A 19,050-nucleotide genomic window follows, 5' to 3' on the forward strand; every position below is an offset into this window, starting at 1 on the left:
ATGGAACCCATTCAATTGGTAATGTTTAGATGCATTGTTGTTTGTTTAATTAATTATGTAACTCTGTTTTGGTTTTTGAATACTGAGAGGACACCATTAAGGACTTTTTACTGCATTTTATATTCTACTGTAACAAGAAGTACTAAGGTCAAACTTCCATGTCACCATTGTACCACCAGTCACAAGAGCAGTTTTGTCAGGAAAAATATAAGGGTATTTTCAAGAAGATTCCATGTTGATAATCACCATCAGTTTAGAAGTAGCAACACTGAGATTTTCAAGATGACTGTCAAGAAGTAGCAACACTGAGATTTTCAAGATGACTGTCAAGAAGTAGCAACATTGAGATTTTCAAGATGACTGTCAAGAAGTAGCAACACTGAGATTTTCAAGATGACTCAAGACATAGCAACACTGAGATTTTCAAGATGACTGTCAAGAAGTAGCAACATTGAGATTTTCAAGATGACTGTCAAGAAGTAGCAACATTGAGATTTTCAAGATGACTGTCAAGAAGTAGCAACATTGAGATTTTCAAGATGACTGTCAAGAAGTAGCAACACTGAGATTTTCAAGATGACTCAAGACGTAGCAACACTGAGATTTTCAAGATGACTGTCAAGAAGTAGCAACATTGAGATTTTCAAGATGACTGTCAAGAAGTAGCAACATTGAGATTTCCAAGATGGCTGTCAAGAAGTAGCAACACTGAGATTTCAAGATGACTGTCAAGAAGTAGCAACATTGAGATTTCCAAGATGACTGTCAAGAAGTAGCAACATTGAGATTTCCAAGATGACTGTCAAGAAGTAGCAATACTGAGATTTCCAAGATGACTGTCAAGAAGTAGCAACACTGAGATTTTCAAGATGACTGTCAAGAAGTAGCAACACTGAGATTTCCAAGATGACTGTCAAGAAGTAGCAACACTGAGATTTCCAAGATGACTGTCAAGAAGTAGCAACACTGAGATTTTCAAGATGACTGTCAAGAAGTAGCAACATTGAGATTTCCAAGATGACTGTCAAGAAGTAGCAACATTGAGATTTCAAGATGACTGTCAAGAAGTAGCAACACTGAGATTTTCAAGATGACTCAAGACGTAGCAACACTGAGATTTTCAAGATGACTGTCAAGAATAAGCAACACTGAGATTTTCAAGATGACTGTCAAGAAGTAGCAACATTGAGATTTTCAAGATGACTGTCAAGAAGTAGCAACATTGAGATTTTCAAGATGACTGTCAAGAAGTAGCAACACTGAGATTTTCAAGATGACTCAAGACGTAGCAACACTGAGATTTTCAAGATGACTGTCAAGAAGTAGCAACATTGAGATTTTCAAGATGACTGTCAAGAAGTAGCAACATTGAGATTTCCAAGATGGCTGTCAAGAAGTAGCAACACTGAGATTTTCAAGATGACTGTCAAGAAGTAGCAACATTGAGATTTTCAAGATGACTGTCAAGAAGTAGCAACATTGAGATTTTCAAGATGACTGTCAAGAAGTAGCAACAGAGATTTTCAAGATGACTGTCAAGAAGTAGCAACACTGAGATTTTCAAGATGACTGTCAAGAAGTAGCAACACTGAGATTTCCAAGATGACTGTCAAGAAGTAGCAACACTGAGATTTTCAAGATGACTGTCAAGAAGTAGGAACACTGAGATTTCCAAGATGACTGTCAAGAAGTAGCAACATTGAGATTTCCAAGATGACTGTCAAGAAGTAGCAACACTGAGACTTTCAAGATGACTGTCAAGAAGTAGCAACACTGAGATTTTCAAGATGACTGTCAAGAAGTAGCAACATTGAGATTTCCAAGATGACTGTCAAGAAGTAGCAACATTGAGATTTCAAGATGACTGTCAAGAAGTAGCAACACTGAGATTTTCAAGATGACTCAAGACGTAGCAACACTGAGATTTTCAAGATGACTGTCAAGAAGTAGCAACACTGAGATTTTCAAGATGACTGTCACGAAGTAGCAACATTGAGATTTTCAAGATGACTGTGAAGAAGTAGCAACACTGAGATTTTCAAGATGACTGTCAAGAAGTAGCAACACTGAGATTTTCAAGATGACTGTCAAGAAGTAGCAACACTGAGATTTTCAAGATGACTCAAGACGTAGCAACACTGAGATTTTCAAGATGACTGTCAAGAAGTAGCAACATTGAGATTTCCAAGATGACTGTCAAGAAGTAGCAACAGAGATTTTCAAGATGACTCAAGACGTAGCAACACTGAGATTTTCAAGATGACTGTCAAGAATAAGCAACACTGAGATTTTCAAGATGACTGTCAAGAAGTAGCAACATTGAGATTTTCAAGATGACTGTCAAGAAGTAGCAACATTGAGATTTTCAAGATGACTGTCAAGAAGTAGCAACACTGAGATTTTCAAGATGACTCAAGACGTAGCAACACTGAGATTTTCAAGATGACTGTCAAGAAGTAGCAACATTGAGATTTTCAAGATGACTGTCAAGAAGTAGCAACATTGAGATTTCCAAGATGGCTGTCAAGAAGTAGCAACACTGAGATTTTCAAGATGACTGTCAAGAAGTAGCAACATTGAGATTTTCAAGATGACTGTCAAGAAGTAGCAACATTGAGATTTCCAAGATGACTGTCAAGAAGTAGCAACAGAGATTTTCAAGATGACTGTCAAGAAGTAGCAACACTGAGATTTTCAAGATGACTGTCAAGAAGTAGCAACACTGAGATTTCCAAGATGACTGTCAAGAAGTAGCAACACTGAGATTTTCAAGATGACTGTCAAGAAGTAGCAACACTGAGATTTTCAAGATGACTGTCAAGAAGTAGCAACATTGAGATTTCCAAGATGACTGTCAAGAAGTAGCAACATTGAGATTTCAAGATGACTGTCAAGAAGTAGCAACACTTAGATTTTCAAGATGACTCAAGACGTAGCAACACTGAGATTTTCAAGATGACTGTCAAGAAGTAGCAACACTGAGATTTTCAAGATGACTGTCACGAAGTAGCAACATTGAGATTTTCAAGATGACTGTCAAGAAGTAGCAACATTGAGATTTTCAAGATGACTGTCAAGAAGTAGCAACACTGAGATTTTCAAGATGACTGTCAAGAAGTAGCAACACTGAGATTTTCAAGATGACTCAAGACGTAGCAACACTGAGATTTTCAAGATGACTGTCAAGAAGTAGCAACATTGAGATTTTCAAGATGACTGTCAAGAAGTAGCAACATTGAGATTTCCAAGATGGCTGTCAAGAAGTAGCAACACTGAGATTTTCAAGATGACTGTCAAGAAGTAGCAACATTGAGATTTTCAAGATGACTGTCAAGAAGTAGCAACATTGAGATTTTCAAGATGACTGTCAAGAAGTAGCAACAGAGATTTTCAAGATGACTGTCAAGAAGTAGCAACACTGAGATTTTCAAGATGACTGTCAAGAAGTAGCAACACTGAGATTTTCAAGATGACTGTCAAGAAGTAGCAACACTGAGATTTTCAAGATGATTGCAAAAATGGATATATGCATCATGCATCAGCATCATTTTAATACAAATACATATTACAAGAAACCAGTTTCTGGGTTTTTTTTAAAACAAACAAAAAACATGTCCGTATGTCCATCCTGTCAGTACAAGTACATATATTTTTTCATGATAGCTTCTGCAGCTGCCATTTTGATAGGTCCTATTTACATTAGTTTCAATTAGGACAAAAAAAGCAAGCTGTGCTTTCATGAGAACCCCTGTTAATATGGCCATCCTTTTAAGCAGAATGGTGATAAAAAGTTTTGCCGGAGTGCCAAAATGGCCATCTTTTAGGAAGTCTTTTTCACTGTATTTCCAATGAAAAACAAGATATTAAGAGAAGGGTCTATTAATGAAAACCCAGTTTTTCAATTTTTCAATAAGTTAAGAAGTGGTGATAGCAAGATATGAACAACATGCTGACCATTAATGGTGGTCTGATCTGCACTGTTTTCATTTTAGACCAACTACATCGCATAAGGACTCAGTTTAATGTCATGATTTTATGTGTTAAACTAAATAACAGAAAGAACTGACAAACACCAACAAGTTTTGTAAATTCAAAAAATAATTTATTTCTCTATAATACAAAGTGAAAAATTAAACAATAACATACAGCAGTGTGAACTAAATTCCAATTAGTCGTAAAGTTATATAATAAGTCCAAAAGTATAGAGTATTCCAAATTAGTTCCAGTGGTGTTCTGAATGAAGCCAAATCTAATTTGCTGAGGTGCCAATAGCCTTGAATAGTGTTGATATAAGAACAGTCTTGATGTACAACAATGATATTATCCAAAACGTCTTTCAATGAATTCACAGTACCAGTAACTCCAAAACAGTTACTTAGTCCTAAATTTATGAGCACCTTCTAATTCCAATAAATTATTAAAATAAACAAATCCTCTCAAATTAGAACTGAAAACAACTAAAGCTGATTCTACCAAGACTGGTGTTTAATATAGGAATTATTAATGCTATTATTCACTACCTTATATAAAAATCTAAGACACAGTTTCAGAAACAGGAATAGGGTCATAAGTTCATTTCCAAATCATTCTAACTTGTCAACAAGACCAGGTCCTTTAATAGCAAACCAATCAGAAATTGAGTGACCTGGTTTTCTGAAGGGGGAAACCAATGACCTGAACTCTGATCCCATCAAATTTGTCCTCAAGATCTAAAGGTCATGTAAACATGTTTACCGAAACAAACTGACCTCATCTTGTAGCACAAACCCACAACTGACAAAATTCAATATTCAATCTTTTACTAATGAACCCTTACAATATATAATCATAAAATTAACACAATATGAATACACATAACAATAAACAAAATGTCTATCTGACCATCCATTCAAAAGAAGTGGCAACAATAATTGTAAGTATTTCAATGAAAACCCCACGTCTGTCTATGACCATCTGTTCAGAAGAAGCAACAATAATAATAATAATAATAATAATAATAATAATGAGGACTTTGTATAGCGCCTAATCTTTAGAAGCTCTAAGCGCTTTACAACATTAGACAACACCTATAAGAAAAAAAACATAATAATATTATTACAAAAACAAACACCATGAAATTAGAAAAACATTAAAGATTTTTCAGTTAGTAACTATACTGAATGTCAGATTTGCATCATTTTCAGTAAAGTATTATATGGCTAAATTTAGTTATTTCAGATGCTATGGTATTTATATCAGTTTTTGAAGAGAAGATATATTTGTGTATAAATTTTCAAAATTCTCTCCATAAATTTAATAATAGTATGTCTAGGATAGAGGAGTAAATCTACGGTCAATGTAGAGGCAGAGATTTGGGGGAATACAATATTTATCAGCAGCAATTCAAATGCTATGGTGTCAGGTTACATTGCTGATATACTGAAACAAAGAATAGTTTGATTATGTGTTTGTAAAGCTAATTAAAATCAATTATAGCAAGTTTGACTTAATACGTAAACATTAAAATCAGTGACCAGTTAAAGGTAACTTTAAATCTCTTTTAGTTGGTATAAAGTGCTTAAAATACCGGTAGAGCTGGGTAGTTATAGTTTAATTTTGAAGTAATTTGCTCAAAAAGTACAAAGTTACAAGTAATTTCCTACTCAAAATAATATTTTTGTAAATTCTAACATACATCATCGGTGGGAAAAGAGTGTGTATGGAGATTACATATATGGATTTATTTTGGATTAAATAATTTAGATTCTGTGCATTTTGATATGTAGATTAGAGTTAGATAAAGGGTCTTCAGGGAATGTTCTCTCTGAAGTCTGCAAGGATTGTTTAAAAAGCCAGGTCAAACATAGTGCAGGGAGTCAGCATGAAAAACTAGAGGTAACAGAATTCCATTATATGTAGAAAAGAAGAAACCCTCTTGCTTGTGACTAATTCCCCATAGCGCAGTTACATCAAAAAGGCGCTACTACAAAGGACCAGTTTTACTGAAAATCCCATGTCAATACAGTGATCTGTTCGGGAGTAGCAATAACAAGATTTTCAAGCTGGCCATACTGGATGGCTGAGAGGCTGAGAGACACAATTTTATATTAGGATCAACAAGGCCCTTGTATAATTACATAACCTTTAATTTAAATTCTTCCAGTCGTTGAGAAGAATAGAGGCAACAGACTTCTGCTAATGGATCGATTGATGATGTCAGGCTATCACATATTAAGCTCTTTCAATCAACAACCGGCAGAGCTAAAAATAAGTGTAATTGCTTATATTTTAGATTTTTTATTACAATCATTAGTAGCAAATTGGTTGGAGGGTCAGCTCAACTAAATCAGTTAGCACAGCATTCAACAAGTGATAGACTAGTCCTGGATTTTAATCTCATTTCAGTCCCATATTCTCTACCCCTATACATACATGTATCAGGGAACCAAATCAAACTGGGTAAAATAAACCAAAATCAGCTTTGGCAAATGATTGGGGTGATAACTTGTATATTGGTGTTATGTATGTTTAGTCACAATGCTTGTTATTTTTTAAATTTCTTTCACTATGTGCTTTTGATAATTATATTTTGGACTAGACCTTATCTAAAATCAAGTTCATTTTTTACCTGACCTGAATCATTATTTTTTACATTCCGTAAACAACTAATACATAACAAATATTTTCCCTATGAGTATTGGTTTACTATTAGGATTATTATCTTTGCCTGAGTCAGAGACATTGTGTGTACTATTTTCTTATTATAATTTTAGCAATAAATTTAATAATTATAACTTCTTGGATGCGTGAGGTTGCAGGTTCAAACCCTGGCAGAGTCATACCAAAGACTTATAAAAATGGTACTAACAGCTTCCTGGCTAGGTGCTCAGCATTAAGAGTTTAGTGTTAGGACTGGTTGGCCCGTGTCAGGATAATGTGACTGTGTGGGACATCATGCTTCATGTCTGCGGCAGGATGCCCTAGTGCTAGACATCACTATAAACTGTCACACTGCAGACATTGTAGCGATATGACTGAAAAATGGTTAAAGCTATGTAAAAAATCCAAATAACTCACTCACTCTAATTATAACTAAGGTTTTGTCTTGTAAAGATCAGGAACCTTCTAAAATGAAACTCTTCATTACGTAATAATTTTTTTTATAGAAAATATTAATTGTGACCTAAGGTCACATAGAGGACTATACAATCGTGTTTTTCTATAAATTATTTATTCGTGCTACAAGATCTTGAAGCAGAATCATTCTTGTGCCTAGTATTTCATTTTGGCTGGAAGTTATTGACTCAGATTATTTATTCACTTGAAATACAATGTGCTTATCATCTAAAATTACATTCTTGGAAAGAGACATTAACTGGAAATTATAGTGAAATTCAAATAAGGATATATTCTTGGATTGTACTTTTGTGATTCAACAATAGACTGTTGGCACATCACCACAACATGGGCCACCACAGCCACATCAACACTTTCAGCATTGGATTTATTTCAGAATACCACAAAAGTTTATAAAGAACTTTAATCATTCGGTCTGGACTTGAGTCAGTAATTCTAGGATTATTTGCAATTTAATTCACAATACCATAAGTTCTTTTTTTTTTTTACATTTTTCACTTTTTATTCAAGGGAAATATAATTCTTTGTTGAATTTTACAAGGCTTGTTGGGACCCTGAGTGACCAAATGGTCTAAAGTGCTCACAGTTATGGATCACTGCCATCTCACCTCTGTCTGCATGGGTTTGAGTCTCGGGGCTCTGCCAATGTTGGTATGTGAGATAGCTTGCCGGTAGCTTCTCATGGGTCAGTGGTTATTTCCGGGGTTTTCCTGGGTTCATCCTCCACCATTTATACTGACCACCATGTATAGCCAATCTGGTACTGAAAAATGGCATTAAACCCTATAACCACCACAACAACAACAACAAAGCTTGTTGTTTCTCACTCTTTTCTATTACTTATTTTAAGACCATAAAGTCATAGTAGTGTACACAACATTTCAATTTTGATCATTCTATCTGGTGGCATAACCAGGGGGTGAGAATGGTTTTACATACAAAATTAAAATAACTCCTAAGGGTTAGTCTTACTTGTCTTTAACTCGTTAGATGTGTTTTGCTTGAGACCCTTGGGTCATACCCATTAAGGTGTAGCTTCAGTAGGTCACAAATTGTGAATTTTTAAGACCATCAAAATCTGCAGCTATAAAATCCATGATATAAAAGAATGCTGTATTTCTGTTCATAATACTGTGACATCATTGCTTCTTTTTACACACTATGTAATGTGGTAATCATACTACTGTGACATCAGTGCTTCTTTTTACACAATATGTAACATGGTAATCATACTACTGTGACATTATCGCTTCTTTTTACAAACTATGTAACATGGTAGTCATACTACTGTGACAGCATTGCTTCTTTTTACACACTATGTAATGTGGTAATCATACTACTGTGACATCAGTGCTTCTTTCTAGACTGTGTAACATGGTAATCATACTACTGTGACACTGCTTCTTTTTACACACTATGTAACATGGTAGTCATACTACTGTGACATCATTGTAAACATACACTGTAGTCTCTTTAACTGTTTGAGAAATGTGTATGCTTTAGGTCGCGTAAATGCTTCTCCAGAACTATTGCTTACACGTTACACGTCATAGGCTACATTGTACGACATATGTTGTTTGGTTCTTGCATTGTGATAAAAACTTATTATTGTATTCTGTACAATCAATTTAAAAAGTTGATTGATTAGATCAAATGGGCGTCAATCATGACGTTATATTTTTTGACCCTCATCCACCAATCCATTGCCGGTCAGTGGTAATTCTGTTTGTCAGTTATATGTGCCCTGAAAATTAAAATAATTATATTTTCAACGTTCACAAGAAATTATTAATTTTAAATAACATATTAAAAACCACTGATAAATGAAATGTGACATCTTTTACAACGTGCAAAATGCAAATAACCTTTGGCCAACGCCATATTCGATAAACCGTCAGTGTAGAATTGGAAATTATCTGTGTAGTTTGGATTAGTCTGCTTCCCTATCCTTCACTCTATTGATCCTCAACAATTGGAACAATGGTTGTGACCCAAGTCTGAATGTATGCACAGTTGTCTCCCTTAGACGGAAGTTTGTGAAATTAGCAGTTGTTATTACGTGCAGGTCACATGATTACCATATTCCGGTCTTAATTTTAAAGTTGTCTCCCGCAGTAGGAAGTTCGGAAATTTATAAATCAGATGATTAGCAGCTTCCGTTCTTTTTCGATAGGAGGTAGAAGACAAAATTTGTGGTAAAAACAGGCAGAATGGTTAGCTGTCCGATCTGTGGACCAAAGTGTTCGATATGCTGCACAGTTATCAGCATTTGGGGAATAATAATGTTGGTGAGTGTTACTTCGTAAGTAGCAAAAGGCTAAAATTCAAGAATTTCAGGGCAAGGCACAGGCTATTCCTACATGTAAGACCTTACGCTGATATTTATGTTTTGTGGGTCTAAACAAAATCAACGTGTGCTATGTCTTACATGTAGGACTAGGCACAGGCCTTTGAAATTCGATCACTGTAGTAAGAAAATTGTAGAATAACTGATGGGCAAAATTATATAAAATGCTGTCGGGCATTTCTGCGCACTTAAGGTTTCCGTCTCCAGTATCGAAAAAAAGAAAAACCGCACACCGACCGATTGATGAAAATAAAATACAGCAATGTTTACCATTTGACAAGAGGTAATTTCACCAGAATAGCTTAGATTACCCCCATGACCCGTTCTGACATAGGACCCTCTGGATCATACTGTATAAGAGAGAAGGTACTTACCTTCCAAATACGTGGCTCCACCAATGACCCTTGATTTCCGTCTGCTGTTTCCGTCTTTAAAGGCACATGACCATACTCTATGGCTTGTTTTACTCCTGATATATTTTTCTATTCATCAAGCCACAATTTACTTTTCTGCATGTTAATAATGAATGTTAATCATCTGGTGGCATAGCTGTAAGGTTGATAGTTCGAAAGTAATCCAGAACAAATATTTGTGAATTCAGAAACAGAAAAATCGTTGTGACACAATTTCCAAGGTCAGTGTCAAGTGTTGGGGGACAATTCCTCAGTCCTACAATGTAAGACCGTGACCACGATATTTTTGTTTTGGGTGTCACAGTTTTGATGCCTAAATAACAGCGCTGTGTAGTGTATTCCAGTGTCAGTTAACATCGGAATGATAAGTTAGATATTCAGGAATATCTCACACACTTGGCAGCGCTTTTCAACAAATTGAAGCTATGTGGTTTTAGTCTGATTTCACTTACTCTGAGGTCTTTTTCCTAATAAATTCAAATTCCCACACAAGCAAATGGAAATGTCATATTGGTCTACATTTCAATTGGCTGGAATGTGATGGAAGTCAAGAATACTGACATTGGTTAAAAGGATGATAAAATCTTGAATGAAATAAAGCTGTCTAAACACTTTCTTGACTATTAATATATTTTTATTAATTTGGTTCAAGTATACTTCAGCTTAACCTGATTTTCGCATTCCCATCTATCATCACTCTCCGGCCAGCTGAGAGACGTTCAGCAGAATAATGCTTATAAAACAAAACTGATATATATATTAAAGATTTTGATTTCAGTAGAGCTCCTACAGAGCAGAACAGGAAAAAAGAAAGATGGTTATTGAAGTGTTAGGTAAATGTTGAACTATGGCCATTTCCTCCTATTTTTATTTCTACTTACCCAGTATTTTGTTGACAATGGGTGAGCTTCCTCCTTTAGATAAAATCTTTGCAGCATCTCTGCTTAAATTTTACATGAGGAACAAATTTGGAACAGATCTTTTTATGAAGAGATGTTTAATCAGTGACTGAAAATGCAGGCAGAATAAATAAAATTAGCATAGTATTGGTTAGGGAGCAGATTTCAAACCACACATTTGTTATCTTGCATACATTTTTACTTTTTATAGAATGGGAGTGGGAGTTGGTAGTAGTTTTCCTCTTTCACAAACAGAAACAATTACCTGTGGCTCCAGGAAGTACAACATGATTCTCCACTCCCACATCCACTCCCTGTTCTGAACCAGATCTTCTTTGCATGAGAAGATTGCATTATTTCTTCTATTATGAAGTTAAAGTGAGAATTGGTAATAAGTAGTGTTTAGAGCAACATGCAGTGCAAAACAAAGGGTATGGTGGTTTAAGTGAGTCTTGCATCCAGTCAAATGGAGCCTGCCTAAAATGGCTTGAAACAATGAATAAACTCAGACAACTGACAGGTAGTGCTTGAAAGTATTGTTGCTACCTTGTCATCGATGAGAATGGCATATAAATAGATGCTAAATAAATGTCTATCTGTAATCTGCAGACTGGAAATGCAACCACTGTTCAACACACAAGCATAAAAGGACATTACCTAACACTAACAAACTGGAAATACAACCAGTATGTCAACACACAAAAGCATAAAAGGGCATTACCTAACACAAACAGACCTTCTGAAGATGGAAAGACCATCAAGTTCATATGTGCATTGATAATATATTATCATATCATATAAGCTGTGGATCATGAATCCTATCGATACATGCTACAGGTCTTAACATTTCACCGATAAACTGCAACTTGAATATCTTTTCTAATACACAATTAATTTTGAATATCCAAAATATTGACAAAATTCTACATAGAAAAGTTTGATGGGTAAAATTAAACCTTCACTGCTAAAAATTGATACTGTAACTAACATGCCAAACAAACATGCATCCCCTTTCATTTGTCCAGATTTAGGCAGGTGCCAGATTTTAAAAACGGGGATTTCTATTGACCCTAGTCAACTATTTGGACACTTATTTCAACATCCTTGTTTCCCTGAGATGATGCATATTCTGATAGGGTTTTGTGTTGTTTTGTTTTAATATGTAATACAAATATAGTACATAAATTGCTTTGTCACCACATTAACACTTTTTAAGTAATGAATGATCAGCTGCCTTTAGTTTGTACATGTGTAGAAATCAGAACAAGTGTCCAATAAGACTGACCCTAATCACATTTCACAATTTTAAGTGTATGTTTTTACTGCTGTCTTTATTCATTGACAAGTCTTTGTTATATAATTGTTTGAGTTGTAAATTTGTCTTTGAGTAAATAATGTCAAATGAGTTATGTTTTAACACAGTTTCTACAAATGTCAAGGAGGTGGCCGAGTGGTCTAAAGCGCTCTCCATTACGGATAACTGCCATCTCACCTCTGTCTCCGTGGGTTCGAGTCTTGGATTTGCCCAATGTGGGTATGTGAGAAAGCTTGCCAGTAGCTTCTCGAGGGTCGGTGGTTCTTTCCGGGGATTTCCGGGTTCTTCCTCCACCATTAATACTGGCTGCCATGTATAGCCTATCATGTGCTGAAAAATGTCGTTAAACCCTACGACAAGAACAAATGTCAAGGAAACTAATATCCACCAGTAGGTGGAATAGTCTTCATGTCATCCCATGTCATGTAAAAACGGTATAACATATAGCCAGGCAAAAATGTACTGACGCATTATTTCAGATGATTGTCAATTACAAAATTTGTTGAATGAATTAAAAACACATTTCCAAAATAGAAATTATCCTACACATATAATTGATTCTGCGCTGAACAAAGCCCGTAATTTTAATGAACATGAGGCTTTGAATGCAGCGAAATGTAAAATAGAGAAAAATATAATTCCTTTCACAATACAATATAATCCTTCATTACCTAATATAAGCCTTATAATTAATAAATATTGGAGTCTCCGAAATTTATCAAATAAAAACAGTGTTAAAAACTTTTAAAAAATAAACCAATTGTTGCTTATAGAAGATCCATGAATTTGCAAGATTTTTTAATTAGAACTAAACAGACAGAAAATAATTTTTAAAAAGATATTTTTCATCATCAAAATGTAATAGACATCAATGTATTCAATGTACAAATATAAGAGAAAGTACTTATTTTGGTAGTGCCAATACAAAAGAAGTATTTTCTCAAAGTTTTAACACTAATTGCATATCAAGTAATGTGATTTATTTAATAACCTATAAAAATGTAACATGCAAGTTTCAAAGAGAATTAATCATCTATTTCATATAAAAAATTACAGAGATCCTGTGTTCTCTTCTAATATTTCAATGCATTTTAATACCAATAATTAATCTCTACTCTAATTTTCTTTCATGCCAGTAGATATTGTGCATAGAGACATGAATAGACTCATAAAAGAAAGTTATTCGATTCATAAATTAGATAATTTGTATCCTAATGGTCTTAATACCGAGGCACTGTACAAATTTTATATAAAATATTAATAAAGGAATTTGATATGTTGTATATCCTTTATAAATATATAATTTTATGTAAGACTGTTTGTCTCGATTTTATTTTACACAGTTTGGTTGAGTTATTGGTATATATTCATTGTTATATTAGATGAAAATAATTTAGGGTGTCCTAAGACTTGGTGTCCCAAGACTTAGTGTCCCAAGACATATGGTCATTATGGTACTTTGCACAGTTGAACATATTGTTTACCATCGCTTCATCAGTTCCAAATGCCAAACATTTTAAATACATGTACGTTTTCTGACTTTACAATTGCAGTACATGATATCTTTTTTACACCTTACTGAAAACTGTCTAAGATATGCAAAAAAAAACACCTGCCTTACTAAGACCATCTTGTTAGAGTTAGCAGGTCTGAAAACACACAGCAACTAATTTGCCTGAAATGCAAGAAAAGTCTCAGAATGAGACTGATAAGGTAACTGAAGGTCAGTAGACAAAGAAAAGAAAATGGTTGTCAGAAAAATTCCTTTGGCTAAGGTAGAGAAACAAGTGTTAGAGGTAAAAGTGCTCTTTGTTCCTGGTGTGCAGAGTGCAGAAAGAAAACTGTTTAAGTTCTCTATCACTTATAATTCCTAATGTCGAGATCAACTATCTTACAATCCAAATGTAAAGACTGATTATTATGTTGTTGGGGAAAAAAGGCTAACTTCAATTTGGTTGTCATCACTGTGATTATGATTTACTAAATGGAATACATGCACTTTCTTTAAATATTTCTCAGCACTACATCTAAATTTGTCTTTGTGAAGGACAAGTATTAAAGAGATGGCGATGATTTTGATACATAAAAAGGCCCAAGTAATAATGTAGGTTAAATATAGCTGGTAGCATTTTACACGCTGGTCTTAAATTTGAGAGAAATTCTCAAAATAAGTGTAACAAATGTTGGCCATTAAGTTTGTGGAAGTATAAAATACATTTCAGTGAAGAGTTTTATATAATGTACATTTTAACTCTCAGACGGGTTGGTCTTCTCTCTTGCTAATCGTTATTTGACAAATTTGAATATTTGGAAAGTAAAGCAAGCTTTGAACTTGAAGTTTATGTGCAGGAATAATATTTTTATGGATTGACCAAGTAAGACTGTTGAACTTGTTAACGTAAATCGCCGCAGTACACATCATAAGGTTGTTCCCTACATCTGAGCACTGTACCATCAACATCATTTACGATACGGGTGGTATTACAGAAAAATAAGAAAAATGTAGTTCTGCACTGACACCAAATAAGTTCGACTTTCTAAGGGCATGACAAAAATGCAGTGGAAAAAAGAAATTGAGACCAGAATTTCTTTACTTCAAAAATTGCCTGTTTTAGAGCTGGAGTTTCTGTCTGGATTTTAGACATTTTGGTCTTAGAAAGAAAGTTGACCAGTCTGTACTTAACACATGAAGAAAGGTAGAAGTCAGAGATTTACAGTAAAATGGACATAAAAGTTGTGGGTCTGATAAGCAAAAATTAAAAAGTCCGATTTTTTTTACCCTTGTGCACATGTTAAATCTTCTCCTTTACTGCATTGAAATTTCTCTAATAGGAGAAAATATTTAATGAGATAATTAATTGAATATTCAGCCTCTGACAGTGTGGTATACTTACTGTACCTTCTCTCAAAATTAGCTTCAATAAAAATTCATTGATGGGAAGTTATATACAGTTGCAAAAAGAATAGCTTTTCTATTGGTCAATTTGTACAGCTAAATGGGGCTACAAAGGGAAACTTGCATGGTATTTTATATCAACTGTTTTATGTACACGAGATTAAATAACAGATGTTAAAGATTTTAGTTTGCAATCAGTTTTGCTGCCGTCTTGTAATAAATCAGTTAGATTTTATGGACTCAGCATCATTCCATTGTTTTGATGGTATATAGTGGAAATTTTGTAGAATGTGAGAAGTAAAATTCATCTTTTTTGACAATTTTCCTCTAATTACTTCACTTAAATTTCCACAGTAGACTACGAAACACTATAAACTATTATCTCTTTCATTTTTTGTAAGATGGGAACATATTACTTTTGAGACTGTAAGGGCTGAACACTTTCAAATGGCTGAAGAGCAGGTAGTATTGGGATGATTTATGGTCACCCAGTGGGGACAGAAATGGGAATTTTCTAACAGAGAATGATGCTAGAACATCTGGGGAGTATACCTCTTCCACAGCCTGGCCCTGATATTATTACATTTACTCTTATTGTGCCATTTTACACACGATTTTCATTTTCCCACCATAGATGTTGAAGGGAGTGTTGTATCACATCCATAGCCCAGCTTTTCAATTGATATAAGTTTATGATCTCCCTTTTTGATGGAGTTAGACCTTTTCTCTGCTCTATTAAAAGATTATATGATTTTCTTCCATTGTAGTCGCTGATGGGTGTATTTTACCAGATCCACAGTCCAGGACTCTTTGAGGACATTCCGTTAGGTGAGGGCGATTGGGAACACCATAATTACACAATCGGCTATATCCATGAAAAATACGAGCAAGCGGCTGTCAACTGCTTTATTGCGGCTGGAATCTACGTGTTCTTCTTTATTTTCTCCTTCTGGCAGCAGCGCATGAACTCTAGAAGCAATTATGAAACTAGTTAAGCATTCGGAGTGTTTATATTTTAACTTCTCCTCATTTTATGAAAAAGAACAGAGTGTTTCGTTGTTTATATATGTGTAACTAAGGTAGACAGATTCATTTGTGTACCTTTTATGTGTAAAAGAAACAGAAAAATAACCTTATGACAGATCAAATCATTATGATGTCAAGATTCATTACATGTTTGTGTATGGCCTCAGATCGTTGTGATCTATGGTTTGTTGACCACTGGTCACATTTGGGAAGTGAAAATGTATTCATTAAAACTTGTTCTCTGATGTGATTACATAACCAAGATAATATATATGGAAAGGAAGAAGGAAGAAAAATTGGCTTGAGAATTTTTTTTTAATATTTGAGAAAACTAGGTTATGATATAAATTTTGCAAGTATAGCAGATGGAGTTTAATTTCTTGAAACCTATGCAATGAAAGGTTTCCTGCAACAACAACCCATTCCCCACAACACAGTGTTAAAATGCAGAATTCTTGATATAGTTTTGGAAACAGGAGTGTGAATCTTCAGAGATTGGAAGTCCACTACACATACAATCACTGAAGTCCACTACACATATTTACTGATGTACACTACACATACAGTTACTGAAAGCCCAAATATTTGAAAACTCTCAGTCCAGGGCTAGAAACTGAAAGTCTATTACGCATTTAATTTAAGTCCAAATTTTAAAACTCTGAGACCAGGACTATAAACTGGAAGTCAAGTATGCATACAGTTGTATGCCCATATTTGAAAACAGACCAGAAATAGAAACTTGGAGTCTTATAAGAAGCAACTGTCAATAATGATAAATGCAGTAATAGTAATTTTTGTTAGCATGCAGTGTTTGTAGATCATATGAACATACGCAGTGTGATATGCATTCCTTTTAGTACATAACGTACAGTCATAATAATCAGTTACCATGTAAATATAGTCATGTCGTGACATGGAAGTTTTTCTTAATTTTCAGTAACAGTTTAACAGTATTGAATTTCAAGTGTAATTGTTCAGATCATTGCAGGATTACTTTATCCATATTTGTAGAATTTAGCGAAGGTGACTAATTGATTTACTGTTTTACTTAAGAATAGAAACATGCCTATAAGTTACAGAAAAATTAGTTAAACTTGTTTGTTTTGCACTTTTACAAGGAATGACATATTTGCTAGTACTTTACATGATGATTAAACAGCACAAAATGTCAGAAAATGGACACATCATAAGTAAAAGTTCAGCCAGAGGTTGACTTAACACTGTTATAATGTTGTTTCATTGTTAGACCAGCATGTAGAACCTGCAGCATGCTATATTGTTAGTTTGGTCTCAAAACATCATAAGTGTTTCTAACAGAGATGTACAGATTGTAAAATGTGTAATTAAGTTTTCTATTGTGTGTTGGTTTATACAGTGCATGTTCATTCTGAACAAAAAAAGCTTTTTTGATTTTGAATTTTCAATATGTAAATTGTAGATATCTTCATGTGAATGATAGACATATTTATGCACTTTACCAGACAATAATAAACTCCATTTTGACTTGATATGGCAGCATTGTCCTTATAGACCCCCCACCCACCCATCTAAAGCATCTACCTTATATACATTCATGCAAGTCAAGCATAGACCCTGATCTGCCATCGCATAATGCTCCAACAAATTAGGAGTTATATTGTTTGTTCTACTGATTACTTGTAACAGACTGCATAGACCCAGATCTGCCATCGCATAATGCTCCAACAAATTAGGAGTTTTATTGTTTGTTCTACTGATTACTTGTAACAGACTGCATAGACCCAGATCTGCCATCGCATAATGCTCCAACAAATTAGGAGTTATATTGTTTGTTCTACTGATTACTTGTAACAGACTGCATAGACCCTTATCTGCCATCGCATAATGCTCCAACAAATTAGGAGTTATATTGTTTGTTCTACTGATTACTTGTAACAGACTGCATAGACCCAGATCTGCCATCACATAATGCTCCAACAAATTAGGAGTTATATAGTTTGTTCTACTGATTACTTGTAACAGACTGCATAGACCCAGATCTGCCATCGCATAATGCTCCAACAAATTAGGAGTTATATTGTTTGTTCTACTGATTACTTGTAACAGACTGCATAGACCCTTATCTGCCATCGCATAATGCTCCAACAAATTAGGAGTTATATTGTTTGTTCTACTGATTACTTGTAACAGACTGCATAGACCCAGATCTGCCATCACATAATGCTCCAACAAATTAGGAGTTATATAGTTTGTTCTACTGATTACTTGTAACAGACTGCATAGACCCAGATCTGCCATCGCATAATGCTCCAACAAATTAGGAGTTTTATTGTTTGTTCTACTGATTACTTGTAACAGACTGCATAGACCCAGATCTGCCATCACATAATGCTCCAAAAAATTAGGAGTTATATTGTTTGTTCTACTGATTACTTGTAACAGACTGCATAGACCCAGATCTGCCATCACATAATGCTTCAACAAATTAGGAGTTATATTGTTTGTTCTACTGATTACTTGTAACAGACTGCATAGACCCAGATCTGCTGGGGCCATTATATGATGAAGCTCTGGATATTTGCAGTTTGCATATGGACTTGTAAGTGAGTACATATGGTACAAATTATACTGTGAATTCATTTTATTGTGATTGACATATTTTTTAACTCCCCTGACCATTAGGCAAATACTGCTTTTGGTATTGTGCATCATCTGACCCTCAACTCATGCATGTTACCACAGTTGGCTTTGTTCCAATATGATGTTGATCAAAGATTGATTGTAGGTTTATATCATTAAGATCGCATGTTAATGAAGTGATATTGGAGCTGACTAACTTGTTACCACTCAAGATGGCTATTATCTGGTCTGTTATTGTCTCATTAACCCCTGGAGATTCTTTTTATCATTTTTGCCTGAAATGGGAGTAGGAAATTCACTTTCGAGGCTACTTCTGAATAGGTCCAAATATTTTTACTTCCAAGAGATTTTCATTTAGCCAGATGCCTAGTTGTGTTTTTTATGCTCATTAGACCCATCATTTTTTTGTCTTGGCTACA

General features: G+C 34.6%; 1 protein-coding gene and 1 long non-coding RNA gene across 2 annotated transcripts in view; one reads left to right on the forward strand and one right to left on the reverse strand.

Moving 5' to 3' along the window:
* The window catches only part of LOC149792491 (3-ketoacyl-CoA thiolase, mitochondrial-like), a 33,467-nt gene extending 24,339 nt beyond the window's left edge, over positions 1-9,128 (reverse strand). Inside the window, exon 1 of the mRNA XM_089971080.1 lies at positions 8,982-9,128. Within this exon, the coding sequence (XP_089827206.1) occupies positions 8,982-8,997 (16 nt within the window). The 5' untranslated portion in view covers positions 8,998-9,128. The remainder of the gene's footprint in view (positions 1-8,981) is intronic.
* A 52-nt stretch (positions 9,129-9,180) lies between these two features.
* On the forward strand, positions 9,181-17,520 carry LOC149792492 (uncharacterized). Its single transcript, XR_016423579.1, has 2 exons — positions 9,181-9,404; positions 15,754-17,520. It is a non-coding gene; the product is annotated as an uncharacterized LOC149792492 (long non-coding RNA).
* The last annotated feature ends 1,530 nt before the right edge of the window (positions 17,521-19,050 follow it).

This window comes from Sinohyriopsis cumingii, chromosome 9 (genome assembly GCF_028554795.1).
Source record: "Sinohyriopsis cumingii isolate HCF-2022 chromosome 9, ASM2855479v2, whole genome shotgun sequence".
In the NCBI taxonomy this organism is placed as follows: domain Eukaryota; kingdom Metazoa; phylum Mollusca; class Bivalvia; order Unionida; family Unionidae; genus Sinohyriopsis; species Sinohyriopsis cumingii.